The 22270-nt window shown below is 41.8% G+C and overlaps 1 protein-coding gene across 1 annotated transcript in view; it reads right to left on the bottom strand.

Moving 5' to 3' along the window:
- Positions 1 to 22270, bottom strand: part of LOC117878353 (cyclic nucleotide-binding domain-containing protein 2-like) — a 140932-nt gene that overhangs the window by 1062 nt on the left and 117600 nt on the right. The window contains exons 12-16 of the mRNA XM_034772524.1: positions 21913 to 21977; positions 20264 to 20360; positions 19106 to 19155; positions 6106 to 6165; positions 4858 to 4905 (exon numbers count right to left, since the gene is read on the bottom strand). Coding sequence (XP_034628415.1) covers positions 4858 to 4905; positions 6106 to 6165; positions 19106 to 19155; positions 20264 to 20360; positions 21913 to 21977 — 320 coding nt within the window. The remainder of the gene's footprint in view (positions 1 to 4857; positions 4906 to 6105; positions 6166 to 19105; positions 19156 to 20263; positions 20361 to 21912; positions 21978 to 22270) is intronic.

The following is a 22270-nucleotide window of genomic DNA, read 5'->3' as shown; positions in this document are numbered from 1 at the left end:
AGGCCAAACCAGATTTGCTAAGCCAAATTTATATAGGGCTTATGGACACTGACTGCAACCTTAACAATGGAAAGAATATCATCCCTCAAAAACAAATGTCATACTTAGCATGTGTGTAACACTTTTTTAAAGCTCTCGTAGCAGGGTGGCCTGCCCCCATAAGGGTCAGTTTGTTAACTAATCAGATGCAGCTGAGAAGAGGACAGCTGTTCCCAAAGGGCAGGCCACTCATCTGGATTAAACCAGGAGTTTTTCTTTTCTAGGATTTGTCCCCCATTCAATACTCAGATAAAACTGGACGTGGTTTTGTCTGATATCAGATGCCATTCTGAAGAGCGCATTGCTCCGTCCCAGCCACTGTGACCTCACATGCATCGTGCATCTGAGGTCACACTGGTTGGGGCAGGGCAGTGCGCTCTAAAATAACACCCTGTTTGACATGCTCTTAAAAATGGCTCTTAAAAATGGCCCAAGCCTGAAAGTCTACACTACAATCAAACAACCCCTTAGCCTGAGCCAAGTCAGCTGGCATCGGCCAGCTGTGACTGTGCAATTGAAGTGTAGACATACCCTTACAGCTCTCTATTCAGTTTTAACTAAGGGCTTGTCTACCCTGTGCCTCAGTGTGGAATATGGGAGGTGTGGGTAGGGTGACCAGATGTCCTGTTTTTAAAGGGACAGTCCCGTTTTTTGGGACTTTTTCTTATATAGGCGCCTATTACCCTTCACCCCCTGTCCTATTTTTTCACAGTTGCTATCTGGTAACCCTAGGTGTGGGGTAAATTGCAAAGTGCATTAAAGTGTTGCATTGTAACTGCCCTGCATGGACAGTGCTGGCGCGAATGAAGAGGTTCCTAGTTATTGGTAACATACTCTTTGAAACAGGGCTATGAATTTGTTCATGCCAGCAATGTACACAATAGGTAGTTACACCCAACACTCTGATGCTCTCTATAGTTTACACACACAACTCCACAGTCCACACTGCAGTATAAGGTGAGAGACAACAGATGAATTCAACAGCAGAGAAGGGGAGCACAAGCAAACAATGAAACAATACTGGTCAGCATGGTAAGCCAGTCACATAACTTCTATCTTGACACTAAATGTTTTTTATATTCTTAATGGAAAATGTCACTTTCTGTACTTTTCATTTTTATCTAATGTTAATCTCATAACACCACTGCCCTCACAAGCAAACATTCCTTATTTCTAATTTATTATCCATTTATTTCATTACTATTAAAAGCACTTAACATTTTTATCTCTATCATCTCTCTCTAAACCTATCATGTATATCTATTTATATATGTTCATGAAATTAAAAAATCTGATATTCTTTTATAATGGAACAGAATCTCTATTTTCCCAGAAAATGAATGCTTCTGAATAGCCTTTCAGTATGTCTATAACCATAATCTACTGGTTGGATTTTCAGAGGTGTTCCTAGTAAAGTCATTGGGAGTTGTATGTGCTCAACATCTTTGAAAATCTGGCCATATGTTCAATGTATGATTTAATGGCAGCATCCATAAAACATTGAGAAAGAGTCCCATATTTACTAGATTCATGAAAAGTTGAGCTCTTTAAAACATTGTCTTTGCTTCATTATTAATTGGCAAACAAGTACCCCAAGTACTCATTTGCTTAACAACATACTGATAAATAATCACAAGTAAACTCCTGACTGTGGCATAATAAAATAAATTTGCTCATCACATAAAACTCTACTAGTTCCAGACTGTAAGACTCTTAATACAATTTTGTGGGTTTATAGAAATGTACTGGAGAAACCAATAAAAAAATTACTGGGACAAAAATGATGGTTTTAGAAGACAACAAGCAAGTATCCTTGATCTGCTGGTACAAGTCAAGCCCTGATTCTACAGAATGGATCATTAGTTGTCTCTGTACTAGTGTGTATGTACAACAGTACAAGGCTCTGAAGAGAAAGCAAAAATGTCAACACTTGCCAAATAGGATGCAAACTGAGCAGTTAAAATCATCCCTACCTCTCCGACTCCTAGTCCCTACTTCAGTACTCAATCTATTTTCTTTATAGTTGTTCTTTCCCAATTCATAATAGCTTGAAGAAATGACATTTCTTTGTGTTTAAGCTTTGAGTTTATTGAGCAGCTCTTAGGCCAATAAGGAGAGAAGTATCTGTGGTTCTTTCTTCAGTACACGGCTCATTATTACCAAACAAGCTTATCTGTTAATGATGAGCAATGTACTGAGGGAAGAAACTGATCAGGCCTGACATACTTACTACACCTAACAAACTGTTGTCATGATATATACCCAACAGGTGGCATGATATAATTCATTTGAAAACTCATTGATCATTAATATTTTTGCATGTAGGTATAGGGTATGTACAAAGAGTTATGGATATGTGCTAGAATTATATTCTTAAAATGTGTTTGGCAAGCAATGCTTCAGCCAGTCTGCCCTAGACAAAGGAATGAGTATTTGTCTGTCTGACTTGCCTGGTTGTCAGGCAGACAATGAAGGCACATTTACATAGAAGGTAAACAAAGCCATCAATCTAGTGAGCGGAGGAAATAGCCTCTAGTCTATAGACAGAGAATCTGAACCTCAAAAGATAAGTAATTGAATCAACTGATTGTATACAATATTACTGTATTATAAAAGGGTATCAAGTAAGGATTTTTATGAAAGCAAATGATACACTGGTGATTAATATCATTGTGAAATGTATGTATTAACACTACATGAATACTCAGTGATACTATGCTTTAAAGTCTGTGACCAAACACAGGGAGAAACAGGTTTTCCCCCAGACAGGAGGAAAGGCAGCTATTTACCTATCCCCAGTAAAAATAAGCAAAGTGTGACCAAAAACAATGGAAGCCCCATTTACATAAAAATCAGCATGGGGATGGGAAATCCACAGGAAGGAAAGGACAGCATGAGGTAATCCTAAATCTGGGGACAAAACAGTGAGTTTGTGAAGATATTAGGAAAGAGAAGGAGCCATCTTGACTCCATCACTAGACAGACACAAGGGGCCAGAGCTCTGGCAAGCCTAGAAAAATGGGTCCTTCAACCAAGGAGGTTGAAGTCTCTGGGACTGGAAGACTGATGGGGAAACTACCTTGAACAAAGATTGTAAGTTGCTGAAGTTAAGTCTTAGTAACTGGAAAGCACTTTTCACTTTTATTTGCTTGTAACCAATTCTGACTTTATCCCTTATACTTGAACTCACTTAAAATCCACTCTCTTTCTGTTAGTAAACTTGTTTTACTTTTAATCTAAACTAATCCAGTGTTTGTGTTTGAATTGAAATGATTATTAAATCCAGTTAAAGCAACACATTGCTGTTTTTGTCTCTTTAAAAGAGCAATGGACCTTACTACTTCTCTAAATGTTCCAGGAGAGGACTGGACATTTCAGGGCAGACAGTTATGGGGAAACCTGGGACTGGGGGTGTGTGGGGGTCACTAGGCTAGTAGTAACCAAGGCTGGTGGACTTCAGTGTGTGGCTGTTATGTAACAAGCAGGCTGCTAGAGTCAGAGCTGCTGAACTAGGGCTGCTTAACACACAGACACTCAGTGCATGCTTGTCTGCTGGCTGGGAGTGTTCAGACAGGAAGCAACAGCAGCAGAGTGTTTTAAGGCACTCAGGATTACAGGACAAGCAGTGAAACAACCTTTCACTGGTCTGGGTTGCACCCCAAAATGTGACACTTGGTCAATGATGATCAAACTACCGAAAATTGATGTTGTTGGGAGGCTTTGAGAGTATTTTAGCTGTAATGCAATCTTTGTGAACTCAAGAGATGCAATGTGCAGCTTGTTTTTGAAAACCACTGAATAGCTGAGACAGTTGCTTTTTGGAATAACATCCACTTGTTAAACTAGTATGATAGGCCCCATCTAAACGGCTATAACAACTGTGTTGTGACTACCATGCTTAAATGTGGTTTAAACTCCATTATAATCTAAGCAGGTCAGACTAGTTTCACCAGACGGTGTGGATGTAGCTAAAATTCTGTTTTAACCATTTAACAATCATGCTTTATCCCAGGTAGAGACCTAGGATAGAGCGTATTCTTTTTGAAGTGGTTTGGTCTCATCCAGATGTGTTTGCCAAAATATACTGAAATCCAGTTTGGCCAAGATCAAGTTTATATCCTTCTTGAGTATGGCTTGTGTAGAGAGGGCTTTTTTCTCTTTCTTTTCCCCACGTCTTTTATTAAGTGGGATATAATGGTGTATAAATTGCAAACTATATTCAGGAATATGTTGGAGAACAAGAGCTGTCACAGGTAACCACAAGCCATAGCTTTGTCTATTTCAGTGACCATTGATGCAGGTAATGGAGAGGATGAGGACTATTGTCACCCATTTCTCCTTTCCCAACCCAGTCACAACTTTCTTCTTCACATCTGCATAATCACAAAGAGGGAGAGAGCCCAGGGGTGAAGACTACAGAGCACATAAACAATTCAAGCTGATTTCCTTGAGAGTTTCTCCTTCTTTAAGTTTTCAGGCTCATTTTTCTTATAAAAAGAAACAGGAACATTCAGACTAAGAACAAGTCCTACTGGGTGAATGGCAATTACCACACAAGCTTTACTGTGACAGGCTCACAATTATTGGAAATGCCTATTTTTTTATATTTATTTTGGAACTGAATATGGTCTCAGCCCAAACTACAGCAATTTAAGTTCAGACTGCTAACATTTTTCTATATACACATTTTCTAAATTCAGTGCAAAATGGCTCCTGCTTCTGTTTAAATAATATGTTCAGTTGGTTAAAAACGCAACCTAAATAAATAAATAAATAAAAGCAAAAACATTTTACCACCCTCCCTTCCAATCTTCTTACCAAGCTGAACTGAAGGCTACAAAACTTGTCCATTGTTTCTGCCAAACCCTACAATGATAAAGAACTTTTTTTAAAAAGTTAACATGATTCAATATAGGGACAAACTGTATGACTTTTTTTCTAAGTGGAAACCATTGCAATTTAATACAGTGCAAGAAAAGTATAAGCCAAATGATGTACTCTCTGATGGAATATCTGCTCCAGTGCAGTGCAATATTTCAGTTTTTAAAAGTTGTTTTCTTCTCCTTGGTAATCCCTGGGGATAAGTGACCCCCTCCTTGCTTTCAGAGGAAGGAGAGTCACAGCGGTATTTCAGTGTGGGAAATACAGACTGTAATTCAGGAAAGCACTAATGCATACACTTTACTTTTAAACAGTGCTTTAAGCCCATTGACTTCTTAAATGGGAATTCTCATTTACTTGAAGTGAAGCATATACTTAAGTGCTTCTGAATCTGGGCCTATGGGCATATATCAGAAAAAAACCATATAGAGGTGAATGATCTATGGACTGATTTACAAGTGACCATTAAAATAATTTTTAAATATCCTGTTTGTTTGTTTTTGGTGGGGTCGGATAGGACAAACTGCTAAACACTAACATAAAGTAATTTTCACATGGCTCTAGATTTTATGTAGAGGAGAAACTTGTACCCAGGGACTAGCCAATGTGGTCTCTGCCCTCCCTGTAGCTCAAGCACTACACAAAGGTTGTTGTCAGTGCTAGTCTCCCAAAAGTATGCAAGGAGGAGCCATGGAGTGTTCAAAACATGACCATTCATTTCTGCCACTGTTGCCTCATTGCTGTACTCTGATATGAAAAGTTCTCAGGACAATTGTAGATTAACAGAAGTTTTTTCTTATGCCATTCACAGCAGATACTGTGTCTCACCACCTATCCTCTATCACTGTAGTTTTCAGAGTACTATGGGTAGAAATTAAGAGTGAAGAATACGTCACACTTAATTACCTCTTTGCCTGGAATGTGTATGGAATGTGAACTTTTAAAAATATGTTTTAAACATTTATTTAAGTTAAAAAGAGTTTTGAAAATATTTTGCTAAAGCACCCAGGGACTTTTGGTATGGGTTGCCCAAATTCTAAATGTATTATTGGTATAAAAGCTCAGAGTAAAGGAGGGAATGTCCTGGAGTCAGGACTCCTGGGTTCTGTTCCCAATTCTGTCAATGACTCATTGTGTCACATTGGGAAGGACAACTTCACAACAGATTTAATCACAGAAACTCACAAAAATGCCACCTTGTTCCAGCGCCCTTATCTTCAGGAACTGAGGAGCTGATGGAGCCACCTGCAGAGAGAAGACTACATGAAACACTGATGACCATTAACTGGAAAGAGGTAAAACCAGAGGTAAAATAGGAGCATGCTTGACAAAACATCTGAGATCTCTTTACACCGTTAAAGATTGTATATTGTCAGTATTCTTTAGATGCTGCAATCCAAAAGCATTGCTGTTAGTTACACCAGAATATTAAATCTAGGGTTACTGATATGTATGCCTGTATTTTAAATATATCGTATTTTGAAACAGTGTGGGCCAGATCCCCTGCATGTGTAAATGGGCATAGCTCTGTTAGCTGCATTGGAGCCACGCTGATTTACACCAGTTGAGCAGGGTCCTGTCTGTAGAGTGTATATGGTACAAACTATTTCCTTTATAGTACTAGGTAAACACCAGAGAAATTGATTTCTGTCCGAGAATCTAAGAACCACTACAGACAATTTCACAATCACACCAGTATTTAAACCCAATCTTTATAAATCCACACATCAGTGTTACTTTTACAAGCAGAAACCATCAATAGTATGTTTTAAATCATTTGGAAAATGACAGCTAGTATTACGACTGCTTTCAGCTCAAAAGACATATTCTTAAAACTAAACCATTGGGCATGTGACTTTCAAAGCAGTAGGAGTAGCAATGTCAAGTTCTGAAGTATTCTATCAAGTTACAGCAAACTATTCTTCTGGCACAGATTTATACAATGTTTTTTAAAAAAATATCAATTACAAAACTAGCAAAATTTCCAAAATTTAATTATAGGATATTCTAGTAAGTAGGGTAAGGAAAGGAACCTAGAGAGAGGAAACATTGTTTTATAGTCTAGACATGACCATAACCATGCCTCTAAACCCTGTGGAAGTCTTGGGCCCCATTTTTGCAAAGACTGTAAGCACACATGTAACCCCATTGAAGTCAATGAGGCTGCTCGCATATACAAAATTAAGCACACGCCTAAATATTTGGAACTGTGCTCTAACAGTGTCAAGAAACAACTGTACTGTGATCAGGTCACTCAGGAAGGCTGAGCTTGTAATGCAGATGGGGCTTACACTAGAAATCGTGTTAGAAGTTTAGTATCAGGTAATAAAAAAAAGGGAGAAATTATAAATGCAAAAATGGGATAGCAATTTGCCAATAGTAGTTATTTAAATATCGGGTGAAGGAAAGTTAGTAAGCAAATAAAATAAATAAATAGAGATATCCTATCTCCTAGAACTGGAAGGGACCTTGAAAGGTCATTAAGTCCAGCCCCCTGCCTTCACTAGCAGGACCAAGTACTGATTTTGCCCCAGATCCCTAAGGGGCCCCCCTCAAGGATTGAACTCACAACCCTGGGTTTAACAGGCCAATGCTCAAACCACTGAGCTATCCCTCCCTCCTAAAATTTAAAACCCCAAATTGTGTCCTCAAGGATTGAACTCACAACCCTGGGTTTAGCAGGCCAAGGCTCAAACCACTGAGCTATCCCACCCCCCCATCCCTGGTCTGGGAACAAGCAAAGATTTAGATTTGACTAAATTGGTGCAACAAATCCTAAGGAGAAAATATCATTACAATATAATTAGAGATTGAGGAGGAAAATTACGTGCATTTTTTTTAATCATCATAAGTAATAGAAAGGAAATGTCTTGGGAATGAAAGATTACTGAAAAACATATTGGTTGTTCTTGTGGGAGAAGATTACAGTGCAGTAACTGACCAGACCTACAGCTCCATGATAAACATTGGCATCACTTTTTAAACCTGGTCTGGGAACAAGATAATAAACTGGACTAACTGAATGATCAGTATTAATGTTTGCAGGGGTGAAGTATTAAAAGAAGAAAATATGAAACCGTTAAAATACTTTATGAATGTAGAGACTGGTATTAGAGACAGATATTAAGGAATAGGGAGAGTTATAGAATATATCCCGTAGGATATTAAGAATTTAGGTCCAATTCTATACAACTCTTAGGCCTGGTCTACAATAGCAGGTTATGTCGAATTTAGCAGCGCTAAATCGAATTAACTCTGCACCCGTCCACACAACAAAGCTATTTAGTTCGACATAGAGGTCTCTTACATTCGACTTCTGTACTCCTCCCCAACGAGGGGAGTAGCGCTAAATTCGACATGGCCATGTCGAATTAGGGTAGGTGTGGATGGAAATCGACACTAATAGCTCCTGGAGCTATCCCACAGTGCACCACTCTGTTGACGCTCTGGACAGCAGTCCGAGCTCGGATGCTCTGACCAGACTCACAGGAAAAGCCCTGGGAAAATTTGAATTCCTTTTCCTGTCTGGGCAGTTTGAATCTCATTTCCTGTTTGGACATCGTGGCGAGCTCAGCAGCACTGGCAACGATGCAGAGCTCTCCAGCAGAGATGGCCATGCAATCTCAGAATAGAAAGAGGGCCCCGACATGGACTGATCGGGAAGTCTTGGATCTGATCGCTGTGTGGGGCGATGAGTCCGTGCTTTCGGAGCTGCGATCGAAAAGACGGAATGCAAAGATCTATGAGAAGATCTCCAAAGCCATGACAGAGAGAGGATACAGCCGGGATGCAACGCAGTGCCGCGTGAAAATCAAGGAGCTGAGACAAGGCTACCAGAAGACCAAAGAGACAAACGGACGCTCCGGATCCCAGCCGCAGACATGCCGTTTCTACGAGGCACTGCATTCCATCCTAGGTGCGGCCGCCACCACTACCCCACCAATAACCGTGGACTCTGAGGATGGGATATTGTCCACGCCCGCACCCGCTTCCTCTGAGATGGTAGTGGACGGGGAAGAAGAGGAAGGAGATGAGGAGGACGAGGCAGTCGACAGCGCTTACAACGCTGATTTCCCAGACAGCCAGGATCTCTTCATCACCCTCACAGAGATCCCGTACCAACCCTCCCCAGGTGTTAACCCGGACCCAGAATCAGGGGAAGGATCAGCCGGTAAGTGGTTTAAACATGTAAACATTTATTTAGAAAAGAATATTAATATTAACTGTGGCTTTTTCATGATTAGATTGTCCTAGGCACTTAAAGTTCTAGTCTTTGGCAGTGCAACTGCTGCAAAAAAATCTAACAATGTCCGGTATATCTTGATTGGTTTGCCCTAGGCGCTGTACTGTTTAGCCCTTGCCAGTGCAGCTACAGTAAAATTCGGTCAATATGTCCGGGGATAGAGCAGAAATTCTCATGGGACATCTCCATGAAGCTCTCCTGGAGGTAATTGGAAAGCCTTTGCATGAAGTTCCTGGGAGAGCGGCCTTGTTGTGTCCTCCGTAGTATGAAATGTTTCCGCGCCAGGCTACCATCAAGTACTCTGGTATCATTGCCTTGCACAGCATGGCGGCATACGGCCCGGGTCTTTGGAGGCTTTCCCGAAACATGCGTTCTTTGTCGCTGTCTGAAATACACATCAGAGTGATGTCGCTCATGGTCACCTGCTTTGAATTAGGGCAATGTTAGTATTGGGACTGCTTCCCTGTTCCTTTACAGAACTGTAACCGCCGGTTTACAGCCATGCGGTGGAGGCGGGAGAGGGGCAGCATAGAGGGATCTTTCCCGGGGACAGCCGCGAGGGGGTGGGACAGGGGCAGAGTTCATGCTTGCCAGATTGCTGGCAGCAGGAACTGGCCAACGCTAGGAGCATTGCTTTGAACGTGAAAGTAGGGCAGTGCTATTATTAAAGTTTTAAGCTGCCACAAGTCTACGGCTTACCATGTCAGCCTGCTACCCAAATTCCGCTGTGCTGTTCCGATTCTGTGATCTGCACTGCAAGACCCCAGGGACTGAATGCGAAGGCCGAAAATTCGACCTTGTCCTGAGTGCGCATGTGATAGGTGCTGTGAATGGTCTTTTTCACAGAGAAAGACTATTTTCTTTGTTCACCCAAAAATTTATCTTTCTGAGGAATTCACTCCCTTTTTCCCATCCCACAGCTGTGGCTGTCTCCCGACCTACCCTGTCATCAGACTCCCAGAGGCTGTCGCAGATTAGGCGTAGACGTAAAAGGACACGGGACGACATGTTCTCAGAACTTATGGGCTGCTCCCGAGTCGAGGCAACCCTGCAGAGTCAGTGGAGGGAGAACATGTCCCAATACCAGCGAGCACACAGCGAACGGGAGGAGAGGTGGCGGCAGGAAGACCAGCAGGCGACTCGAACACTGCTTGGACTAATGAGGGAGCAAACGGACACGCTCCAGCGCCTTGTGGATGTTCTGCAGGACCGGAGGCAGGAGGACAGAGCCCCGCTACAGTCTATGTGTAACCACCATCCCCCGCCACAAAGTCCCATACCCCCCTCACCGAAAGTACCAAGAAGGAGGGGCTGCAGAGCCCGTGAAAACTGTCACTCTACCCCTGCAGACTGCTCAAGTGGCAGAAGGCTGTCATTCCCCACAATTTGATAAGTCCTTTCCTTCCCGCATCACCCAATCCCCCATCCCAGTTTCATCCCCTAACTGTCCATTTGCTAATAAAAAATATGTTTCTGTTAATTGCTGTTTCCATCATGTTTTTTTAGAGGACAGTCTGTTTTAAGGGGGGGAAAGGTGGTTGGTACAGACACGGGGGCAGGTTCAGCAGCAGGTCACACACACAGTGCAGTCACTAGGCACCTTGGTCAGTCTGGGAGGTGGTTTTCATTGTCTGTTGGGGGGGGGGTTAAGATTTTTTGGCGGTGGGAGGGCGGTTACAGATCTTATGCAGCGGTCCTTATCCTGGATCACAGAGCCACGCAGCAGGGAATCTATAACCGTCCTCCCTCTGCCACAAAGTCACATAGCCCCTACACACAGAGTCCCGAACAGGAGGGGTGGCAGGCTCCTTTCAAACAATAAGTCCGCCAGTGCGGACCACTGTAGAAGCAGGAGCCTGGCATTCCTCGAGTTTAGAAGCGTCCTTTGCATGAGTACACTACACCCGCTCCCCACCACAGTCTGCGTCCCAGTTTCAACACTTTTCCGCGAAAACAGTAATAAATAAAACGTTGTTCATTAACAAATTTTCAGTGATTTTATTTTTAAACGTGGGTTGGAAGGGGGTGAACGGGGTATGAAACTGGAGAGGATTGTGAACAGTCACTGGGTAAAGAAATGGGGGCAGGTTCAGCTTCTCTGTAAATCAACAAAATTGTCACAGGTTACCCTGCTCACTCAGGAACCTAGCTTTCAAAGCCTCCCGGATGCACAGCGCGTCCCGCTGGGCTCTTCTAATCACACGGCTGTCTGGCTGGGCGTAATCATCAGCCAGGCAATTTGCCTCAACCTCCCACGCCGCCATAAAGGTCTCCCCCTTGCTCTCACAGAGATTGTGGAGCACACAGCAAGCTGCAATAACAATGGGGATATTGGTTTCGCTGAGATCGGAGCGAGTCAATAAGCTTCTCCATCTCCCCTTGAGACGTCCAAAAGCACACTCCACCACCATTCTGCACTTGCTCAGACGGTAGTTGAAGAGTTCCTTTTCACTGTCCAGGGTGCCTGTATAGGGCTTCATGAGCCATGGCATTAGCGGTTAGGCTGGGTCCCCGAGGATCACTATAGGCATCTCAACATCCCCAACAGTTATTTTGTGGTCCGGGAAGTAAGTACCTTCCTGCAGCCGTCTAAACAGACCAGAGTTCCTGAAAACACGAGCATCATGAACCTTGCCCGGCCATCCGACGTAGATGTTGGTAAAACGTCCCCTGTGGTCCACCAGTGCTTGCAGCACCATGGAAAAGTAGCCCTTTCGATTAATGTACTGGCTGGCCTGGTGGTCCGGTCCCAGGATAGGGATGTGAGTTTCATCTATGGCCCCACCGCAGTTTGGGAATCCCATCGCAGCGAAGCCATCTATGATCACCTGCACGTTTCCCAGGGTCACTACCTTTGACAGCAGTACATCAACGATTGCCTTGGCTACTTGCATCACAACAACCCCCACGGTAGATTTGCCCACGCCAAAGTGGTTCGCGACTGACCGGTAGCTGTCTGGCGTGGCAAGTTTCCAGAGGGCTATGGCCACTCGCTTCTGGACAGTCAGGGCTGCTCGCATCCGGGTGTCCTTGCGCTTCAGGGCAGGGGACAGCAACTCACAAAGTTCAAGGAAAGTTCCCTTCCGCATGCGAAAGTTTCTCAGCCACTGGGATTCATCCCAGACCTGCAGCACTATGCGGTCCCACCAGTCAGTGCTTGTTTCACGTGCCCAGAATCGCCATTCCACGGCATCAACATGACCCATTGCCACCATGATGTCCACGGCGCGGGGTCCCGTGCTTTGTGACAGGTCTGTGCCACTCTCAGACTTCATGTCCTCATCGTGCTGCCGTAGCCTCCTCGCCCGATTTCTCAACATCTGCCTCTGGAAAAGGTGGCTGATAAGGTGCGAGGTGTTGACAACGGCCATAACTGCAGCGATGATCGCAGCGGGCTCCATGCTCGCAGTGCTGTGGTGTCCGCGATGTCACTCAGCAGAAAAGTGCGCGAACTGATTGCCCGCCGGCGCTTTCAGGGAGGGAGGGTGGGAGTGACGGTTGGATGACGACAGTTACCCAAAACCACCCTCGAAACATTTTTTCCCCCAGCAGGCATTAGGGGCTCGACCCAGAATTCCAATGGGCAGCGGGGACTGCGGGAACTGTGGGATAGCTGCCCACAGTGCACCGCTTCCAATGTCAACGCTTGCCCCGTTAGTGTGGACTCACACAGTCGAATTACTGTCCTTAGTGTGGAAACACACGTTCGACTTTGTAATATCGATTCCACATATTCGATTTAAGTGACATCGAAGTACTCTCGTAGTGTAGACATACCCTTTAAGCATTTGCTTGAAATTAAGTCCTTGAAATTAACATTAAGCCTATCATTATTAAACAATGCACTTAAGTATGTGGCTAAAATTAAGTAGGCGCTTATGGGAATTGCTGAATCAGGGCTCCTGGGATTAACAAATCATTTGTTTTGTAAATAAAATTATTTTGACATTGTGATGTGTGTTAATTTTTTGCCCACCCTTATTCTGTTGGTGATACCCTATCAGTTAAGATCACAGGAAAAGCGATATGAAATATACTATGTTCTTTCTATCATTCCCAAAAGTTTGTCCCACACAGGAGATAATTCAGAAAAATGCCACAGCAACAGCCAATTGTAGGCTTGCACAATTATGTCATCGTTAGAAACAGACCTTTCTCTTCTCTCCAAGAATGCTACGTCTGGGAATGAGAAGGTTCAAAGTAGTGAATAGTTGTAATACCAGTTTGGAGGTGAGCATGGTAAAATCCCTGGTTGCTCCAGTCCAAACCTAGCTATATCCAAAGCCCACTGATTTGAAATCAATGGAATGACTTCCATTGACTTCAGTGGGCTTTGGAACTGACTCTGTGGGCTCAATCCTGTGAGGTACTGAGCACTCTAGCCCCAATCCAGCAAGAATTTAAGCATCAAGGGGACCAATACATGCTTAAGGTTAAGCATATGCTTAAGTGCTTTGCTGAATTGGACCAGAGTGCTCAGCACCTGAAGAACTGAGCCTTACATGAAAATAATTCAAATTCTTTATTAAAACAGAGTCAAACATTATTCTGCTAAACTAAAGAGCACTAGACTCTAAATTAGATAATTGATCTTTTAACTATTAGTATGTGCCTATTCCAAATGAATATTTTTAGTTTCACTGTATATTTTGTCATCCAATCACAAACCATCATTTCTGTTTAGACCTTGTGAGATAAAATAACAAAATGTGACCTAGTGTAACAACAAACCATGCTGCAATGAAAGAGAGAAAGCTAGAGGAAAAAGAACATCTTCTTAATACTTGATAGTCAGAACACATTTAGTATAGTTTATATTTTTTCAGTTTGAACTCTCTCATAGGTAGGTTTTTAGATGTACCTTAATATATAGCCATAAGCCAGAGGTTTTTCTACTTCTGCCTTATTCATTATGACTTATTTCTTATCAGACAGGAAAACAGAAAGCCTTTTAGATATAACAACCATTGTCAAATAAAATAACTATACTATTTTAATTATTATGTTTCCTTTATGCAGTTACACAGAACAATACACTGACAGACAGCACAATTCACCAGCCTAGACTATAACAACATATGTCTACTTAATTTTCAGAAGTATTACTAGTAAGATCAATAAGATACATCAAAAGAGTAATATTATCACAGTTCTTGGGAACGGTTTGACCTGAAAACAGCACCTTCAAAAATAAATTATCGTAACATTTAAAACTATTTTTCCCCACTAAATGCCACAGTATTTTCTTATATTACTGGACATGGCAAAGTGATGTAATAAATAAAATAGAAACCAATCTGGTCAAATTATTCCTGTATTCATACTGATAAAGACCAATAATTTGACAACACAGAATGTTTAGTATCTTACCTACGCTACAGAAAGAAGATAGTTAAATTGTGGGATTAACCCACAGCCTCAAATTGGGGTAGTACTCTGAGGGGCACAAGGCCTTCAGGAGTTCCCCAAAAGTGCAGCCTCTGTGAAATGTACTTACCTCCATGCCTGGCCAGCTGCGTGCATGCCACATGACTCCACTTCCTCCCCACACGCTTTGCACTGATGATTGAAGTTAGAAGTACCATAACAATGCTTCTGAGATTTTTTTTAACTGCCTTAAAAATTGCACAACTTTTATAAGTAAACATTTTTTTCCAAATAAGAAAAAACCCTATTTTTCTACATAACAAACTAGGTAATGTGATAAAATAGAGATTTTACTTCAGAAATTCAGGAATTTATTTTCAGGAATGACTTAGAAAAACTGGCTGTAGACTAGGTTGGGAATTTTCAGTCATAATCATAACACTAATTTGAATTTGAGGACCACAAAACAGCTTTCATAGAATCATAGAATATGAGGTTTGAAGGGACCTCAGGAGGTCATCTACTCCAACCCCCTGCTCCAAGCAGGATCAATCCCTAAATCATCCCAGCCATGGCTTTGTCAAGGCTGACCTTAAAAACCTCTAAGGAAGGAGATTCCACCACCTCCCCAGGTAACCCATTCCAGTGCTTCACCACCCTCCTAATGAAAAAGTTTTTCCTAATATCCAACCTAAACCTTCCCCACTGCAACTTGAGACCATTGCTCCTTGTTCTGTCATCTGCTACCACTGAGAACAGTCTAGATCCATCCTCTTTGGAACCCCCTTTCAGGTAGTTGAAAGCAGCTATCAAATCCCCCCTCATTCTTCTCTTCTGCAGACTAAACAATCCCAGTTCCCTCAGCCTCTCCTCATAAGTCATGTGCTCCAGACCCCTAATCATTTTTGTTGCCCTCCGCTGGACTCTTTCCAATTTTTCCACATCCTTCTTGTAGTGTGGGGCCCAAAACTGGACACAGTACTCCAGATGAGGCCTCACCAATGTCGAATAGAGGGGAATGATCACGTCCCTCGATCTGCTGGCAATGCCCCTACTTATACAGCCCAAAATGCTGTTAGTCTTCTTGGCAACAAGGGCACGCTGTTGACCCATATCCAGCTTCTCATCCACTGTAACCCCTAGGTCCTTCTTTGCAGAACTGCTGCCTAGCCATTTGGTCCCTAGTCTGTAGCAGTGCATGGGATTCTTCTGTCCTAAGGGCAGGACTCTGCACTTGTCCTTGTTGAACCTCATCAGATTTCTTTTGGCACAATCCTCCGATTTTTCTAGGTCCCTCTGTATCCTATCCCTATCCTCCAGCGTATCTACCACTCCTCCCAGTTTAGTGTCATCTGCAAACTTGCTGAGGGTGCAGTCCACACCATCCTCCAGATCATTAATGAAGATATTGAACAAAACTGGCCCCAGGACCGACCCTTGGGGCACTCTGCTTGATACCGGCTGCCAACTAGACATGGAGCCATTGATCAGTACCCGTTGAGCCCGACGATCTAGCCAGCTTTCTATCCACCTTATAGTCCATTCATCCAGCCCGTACTTCTTTAACTTGCTGGCAAGAATACTGTAGGAGACCATATCAAAAGCTTTGCTAAAGTCAAGGAATAACACGTCCACTGCTTTCCCCTCATCCACAGAGCCAGTTATCTCATCATAGAAGGCAATTAGGTTAGTTAGGCATGACATGCCCTTGGTGAATCCATGCTGTCTGTTCCTGATCACTTTTCTCTCCTCTAAGTGCTTCAGAATTGATTCCTTGAGGACCTGCTCCATTATTTTTCCAGGGACTGAAGTGAGGCTGACTGGCCTGTAGTTCCCTGGATCTTTTTTAAAGATGGGCACTACATTAGCCTTTTTCTAGTCATCCGAGACCTCCCCCGATCGCCATGAGTTTTCAAAGATAATGGCCAATGGCTCCGCAATCACATCTGCCAACTCCTTTAGCACCCTCGGATGCAGCGCATCCGGCCCCATGGACTTGTGCTCGTCCAGCTTTTCTAACTAGTCCTGAACCACTTCTTTCTCCATAGAGGACTGGTCACCTCCTCCCCATTCTGTGCTGCTATTTATGACTTAGTAAATTATATAATTGGGCACTGCCTACTGAAATTAATCAGAAACTGTTTAACTAAAATCCTTAAAATTTTTAAAAATATTCAGATGGCTACCAAAATATTTGAATTCCTACTTTAATCTCGTTTAGAAGATTCGTGGGTCTCAGACATAAGATTTGAGTCAGTGTCACTCAATCTTATGTTGCCCTCAATTACTGGGACTTTTGATTATTTTTCAAAAGTGGGGTTGTTTCATTTGAGGGCTTACATGACACTGAAGTAGGGCACAGGCTCTAGGATGGCCCTCTGCTTGGGGTGAATTTCACCAAATATTAAGCAACAAAGAGTCCTGTGGCACCTTATAGACTAACAGATGTATTGGAGCATAAGCTTTCGTGGGTGAATACCCACTTCATGAGACATTGCTTTTTACAGATCCAGACTAACACGGCTACCCCTCTGATACTTGACACCAAGTATTAACAATCTCTTTTTGACTGGAAACCACTTTGTAGGACCTCCAGTGAAACTTGGTTAGTAAAAAAGAAAAATCAAGTACACATTATGGCAGGGTGACTAATGTTCTGTGAAGCCCATCAGACTTCTTCCCTATGTAAAGTTAGGCCATGTCTAGAGCAGAGACCTTACAGCAGCAGGTCTGCGCTGCTGTAATGTCTCCTGCGTAGCTGCTCTATGCCAATGGGAGAGAGGTCTCCTGTCGGCAGAATTAAACCACGTCCAGGGGCGTGCGCAGTGGGGGCAAGCAGGGGCACAGCCCCTCCAGTAATCATCTCTGCCATTGTCCGCAGCTTCTACCCTGGCCCTCACCCCAGGATTCCCTCCCCAAGCTCGTCCTCCTCTTTTCTGCCACAGTGGAAGTCGGGCCGAGCATGGCTGGAGACGCGCCTGGGAAAGGCACTGCAGCTAGCACTCCGGCTGAGCCCCATTAGATGGCACCTGGAGCAGGGAAGCTGGGCTGGCAGCACAGTTCTGCCAGAGGGGGCACGGCAAGCTTGCTGAGCCCCATCTCTTCCTCGCCTGCAGCCTCTAGTAAGTGTTTGGAGCTGGGGACAATGGGGAAGGGAGGCAGCAGGGTGCTGGGGGGATGGGTGAGGAGCCCGAGGAGGCAGTGGGAGCCAGGGGGTGGGGGAGGCAGCAGGGCCCGGGGGCATTGGGTAGAGGGCCGGTGTTTAAAGTGCCCCCCCAAAAAGTAGTCAAATTTAAATCCCTGCGCATGCCCCTTACCCCCAACGAGCAGCAGTAGCTGTGTCAGCAAGAGAGCGTCTCCTGTCAACATAGCGCCGTCCATCCCGGTGCTTCTGTTGGTGAAACTTATGGCAGTCAGGGGGGGTGTTTTTTCACACCCCTGACTGACAAAGGTGTTACCGACAAAAGTGCTAGTGTAGACATAGCCTTAGACATGTGCTTAAGTCTTTGCAGGGTTGGGGCCCATGTAACTGCCTGGGACAGTTCAGTTAAAAATTAAGTGCAAAGTTAGAAGTAAGAAATGTAAACATTTTTTATTTACTTAGCCATAAATTAATCAAAATCTTTTTCATGTATGTATACATTGCAAATAGGGTTTGGTTACTCGGACTAGTAAACTATGCTTATTGCAGGCACAGATTTCACAGGATGGGATTTAAAGGATGCCTTGTAATGATTCTCTGTACTGGCTTGTGCACCATTGCCTATGAAAGGTTGTTAAAAGATCTGTTAAGAATTATGGGTCAAAGTATGATAAACATTAAGTCATAAATTGAAATACAGATGGTTACAGGATGATGGTAATAAAGTAAATATTTGAATGTAACTTGCAATGTGCATAATGGATCAATATATTATGCTTATATGTGATTAATCCAGTGATCAAGGTCTGATTTACGTGAGAATATCCACATGAATAAAGTTAGGCATAGTCTTAAATCTTTGCAGGATTGGGCCCCATGACTGGCACTTACTAAGATCCTGTATTATAGGTTCCTAGTTTCAAGATTGATGATAAAATTATCTTCTCAGTATAGAACAGAATTAGACCCCAATCCCACAAAGACTTTTGCACATGTTTAACCTTACATACTTTTGTGAGTAGCCTCACTGAAGCCATTGATAGTGCGTAAAATTAAGTACATGCATAGGTCTTTGCAGGATCAAGGTCTTCAATAGGATTCCTACTTTTTGATAAAACTTTAGTTGTTGTATCAAATTTAATTATAATTTCTTGATAAATTTGCACATGCCAAGTTAAATAAAGATATTTATCTTTCTTACTATCATATAGCCATCTTTAGTTCTTTTATTTCTTTTAAAGGTTTTCTTAACCAAAATAAAACAAAGATTTAGAAGAAGTCTTAAATTCATTTCACAACAGAGAATCGAAGTAAATTTATAAGTTTGGTATATTCATTTATTTTAATTCTATGTTGAAAACTTATTATTCTCACTTTCTCATTTAATGTTAAAAAAAAACAGATTTAAGAGAAAAATGCAATATTTTACATGCCTTTTGTTTCCTGCCATCTCTCTTCGTCTCGGCAACTTTTTCACCTACTCCTGAAAAAAAAAGAAACTCACAATCATAAATTACAAGAAACCTAAAGATATTAGAAAGATGAAGAATATGAAATTTAGAAATAACCTCTAAAGTTCCTAGGCATCTAAAGGTTTCAGGGTAGCAGCCGTGTTAGTCTGTATCCTCAAAAAGAACAGGAGTACTTGTGGCACCTTAGAGACTAACAAATTTGTTAGTCTCTAAGGTGCCACAAGTACTCCTGTTCTTTTTTAGGTATCTAAAGTGTAGCATAGTAACATATACAGTTTGGCCAGAGGCTCAAAATAAAAACTAATAGTTAAAAATATATTTATTTAAGAAGCACCAAGTCAGAGCTGTAAGTGGTTTTTCGCTTGTTTGTTGTTTTGGTTTTGTTTTGGATTTTTGTAGAAAATGCTGTGAAGTGATCATCAACAAAAACACAACGAGAAGCTCCATTTGTATTAATAGTGTCATTCTTGCTGCATTGCTACAGTACAGTATATTGAAACTTGTTTATATATAGTATTCTTGCTATATAAATGGTTAGAGCAAAGGCTTCAACTACTTTACCAACATATCATCCCAAAGAAGACTACAATTTGACTGGTAAAAGAAATATTTTAAGAGGCAATCAGATACCCTAGTGAGGAGCAAGTGTAAGAACCAGATTATAACAGAATAGAGACAACTCATGACTTTTAAATTCCCTTATTTTCATAGATTCTGGGGGTGAATTATTTGTGAATTAGGGATTTTTCAGAATAATTGTTTTAAACTGCACAGAGTAGAAAACTAGCTATCACTATTTTTGTACAAAGAAATATTTTAAAATACAGAAAAGTACATCTACAAAAGGTAGATGACAGTTCCAGTGGCAGAAAAGAAAATTATAATATGCAGGGATAGAATGAGGATTTTTACTTTCACTATTTCCACAGTTCCACACTTTTGACTTAGATTTGCTAAATTATTATATATAATTCATAAAATCCTACTTATTTTTTATCAGTTTGTCTGCAACTGTGTGGTAGATATAAGGAAAACCATTTCTATCTTGGAACTTCTCAATATGCTTTTCAACACTGTATGTTGCTTTCTGACACACTTGTCACTTCAGACCATGCTTACCTTCTATTAGATTTGAATGTAGTGCCTCATTACCTTTCTGTTCCAGGTCACCAAAGGCTTTTCTGTCCCTGAGCGAATAACATAATACTGCAGCTGTCTATTAAATCAATTAAGGAAGACGTTAAAGGAACAAGTTGCTTAAAATACAGGTTCATTTGTTTTAGGAAAGTATCCGTCTTCTTAATTAACTTTGCCACTATATTTAATTAACCAGGGTTTAATGACAGTTGGTAAGTGATAAATTAATTAACTTAGGAAATGATTCATTTTCTCTGCCTTTTTATAATATACTTGTAATAAAATCAAGTGTGGCATGAGTAATCCAATTAAAAGCACACTGTCATTTCATGCTATGTAATATTACAATCTGAATGCCAGGATAAAGTCAGTATATTAAAGCAGAAATGAGTGAATTATGCTATATAATGACGTGAGTAAGGTATAGGAAAAGAAGAATATTTTATTTTTCTTTTCACAAATTCTGTACTTGCTCGGTTCTGAACAGCAGACTTCTTACTGTTAAAGTATTTTTGCACACTCAACGTTATCAAAATGCACGCTTACCACCTTACAATATTTTAAAGATATTATTTGATTATGATTATTTGTTAGTAATTATTCACAACCTGCCTTTCATTTATGTGCACACTGTTGGTGCTATCCAAATAAACAAACGAAAACCAAGCATACTAGGACCAGCCCAGCCCTGCTCCCATTATCTTCAGTTCTACCAGCTTAGGCACAAAGGCCCAGATTCACAAAAGTACTTAGTTGCCTAACTCCCCACTATAGGTGCTTACGTCCAAGATGTAGGCACCAGTCAGACCCTCAAAACCCCTTCTTGGCTGCTACCTAGGCCTGTAGGTACCTAAAATTCCCCAGCACCTAAATTCTCTCTGTTAAAATTTCTGCCACTCAGCATGTGCACAATGCCTATCTCATGCTTAAGCCCCAGCCTGATCTTCAGACCAGGTAAATATAGGTCGGGCAATGCTTATCTCGCCTGTGGGGTCCAATCCAGTGGGTGTGCTGAGAGCATGCCTATGGGATCAGGCACCACCCAAAAATCCAGCTGGAGGAAGAGATGCCGCCCTTATAATTTTTAGCCCACTACTTAGAGCACTTATCCAGGATATGGGTTCAATTCCCCCCTCCGCCTAATCCTCTAGAGAAAAGATTTGAACAGAGGTTTCCCACCTCTGAGAAGTGTGCCCAAACAGTTGGCTATGGGATATTCTGATGTGGTCTCTCTCCATCTCTCCTGTTGTCCCTGTTCCACTTTGGATAAGTACTTAAATAGTCATTGAAGCAGGGGGATTAAACCCTGGGTCTCTCCCTCTCAGGTGAGTGCCCTAACCTCCAGGATATAGAATCATTCTTATTCTCTCTCTCAATGACTATGTAAGTGGGGGAAGTAGAAAAGTTCTGTCAACAGGTATCTATGTTCAAGGGTTTTCACGATCCTCTTTTCCGGCTGTTGCATCTTGAACTTAAGGAATAAACTATAACAGAAGATCCTCTTCACTGGTACATGAAGAGTTTAAAAGCTTCTGCAAATCTGCACCATAGGAAGGGGATGTTCCCACCCTCCTAAGAAATGACCCAGAAAAGGAAAATTCTAAACTAAGAGGTAGAAATGGTTGTCCTACTTGAGGTCTTGGTCTTCTGGGCATCTGGGTAAGAGGAGTTCTCTGAGCAGCTGAATAAAGAGATCCTAAAATGAAATCAAATATATGACTTTTGTAACAGCAATTTGAGATATTAACATAACAGATATTATAATAAATCCTTGAAACTACATCATTACAAAAGTCAGGGTGACTTAATTTTCTTTTGTTTTATTAATTTAATTCCCAGTCTAGAGAGAGAATTTGACAACTCACACATTGTAATTTGTAGGAATTAATTTGATGTTGTTTGCTGGCCTCAATATAATTTTGTTTTAATAAAAAATGGAGATTTAACAAATAAAAACAAGAAGAAAATAAAAGTAACTCAAGTCACTTA

This window comes from Trachemys scripta, chromosome 5 (genome assembly GCF_013100865.1).
Source record: "Trachemys scripta elegans isolate TJP31775 chromosome 5, CAS_Tse_1.0, whole genome shotgun sequence".
NCBI classification, from domain to species: Eukaryota; Metazoa; Chordata; order Testudines; family Emydidae; genus Trachemys; species Trachemys scripta.
The sequence above is the reverse complement of the archived record's forward strand: the minus strand, read 5'-3'. Positions and strand labels throughout refer to the sequence as shown.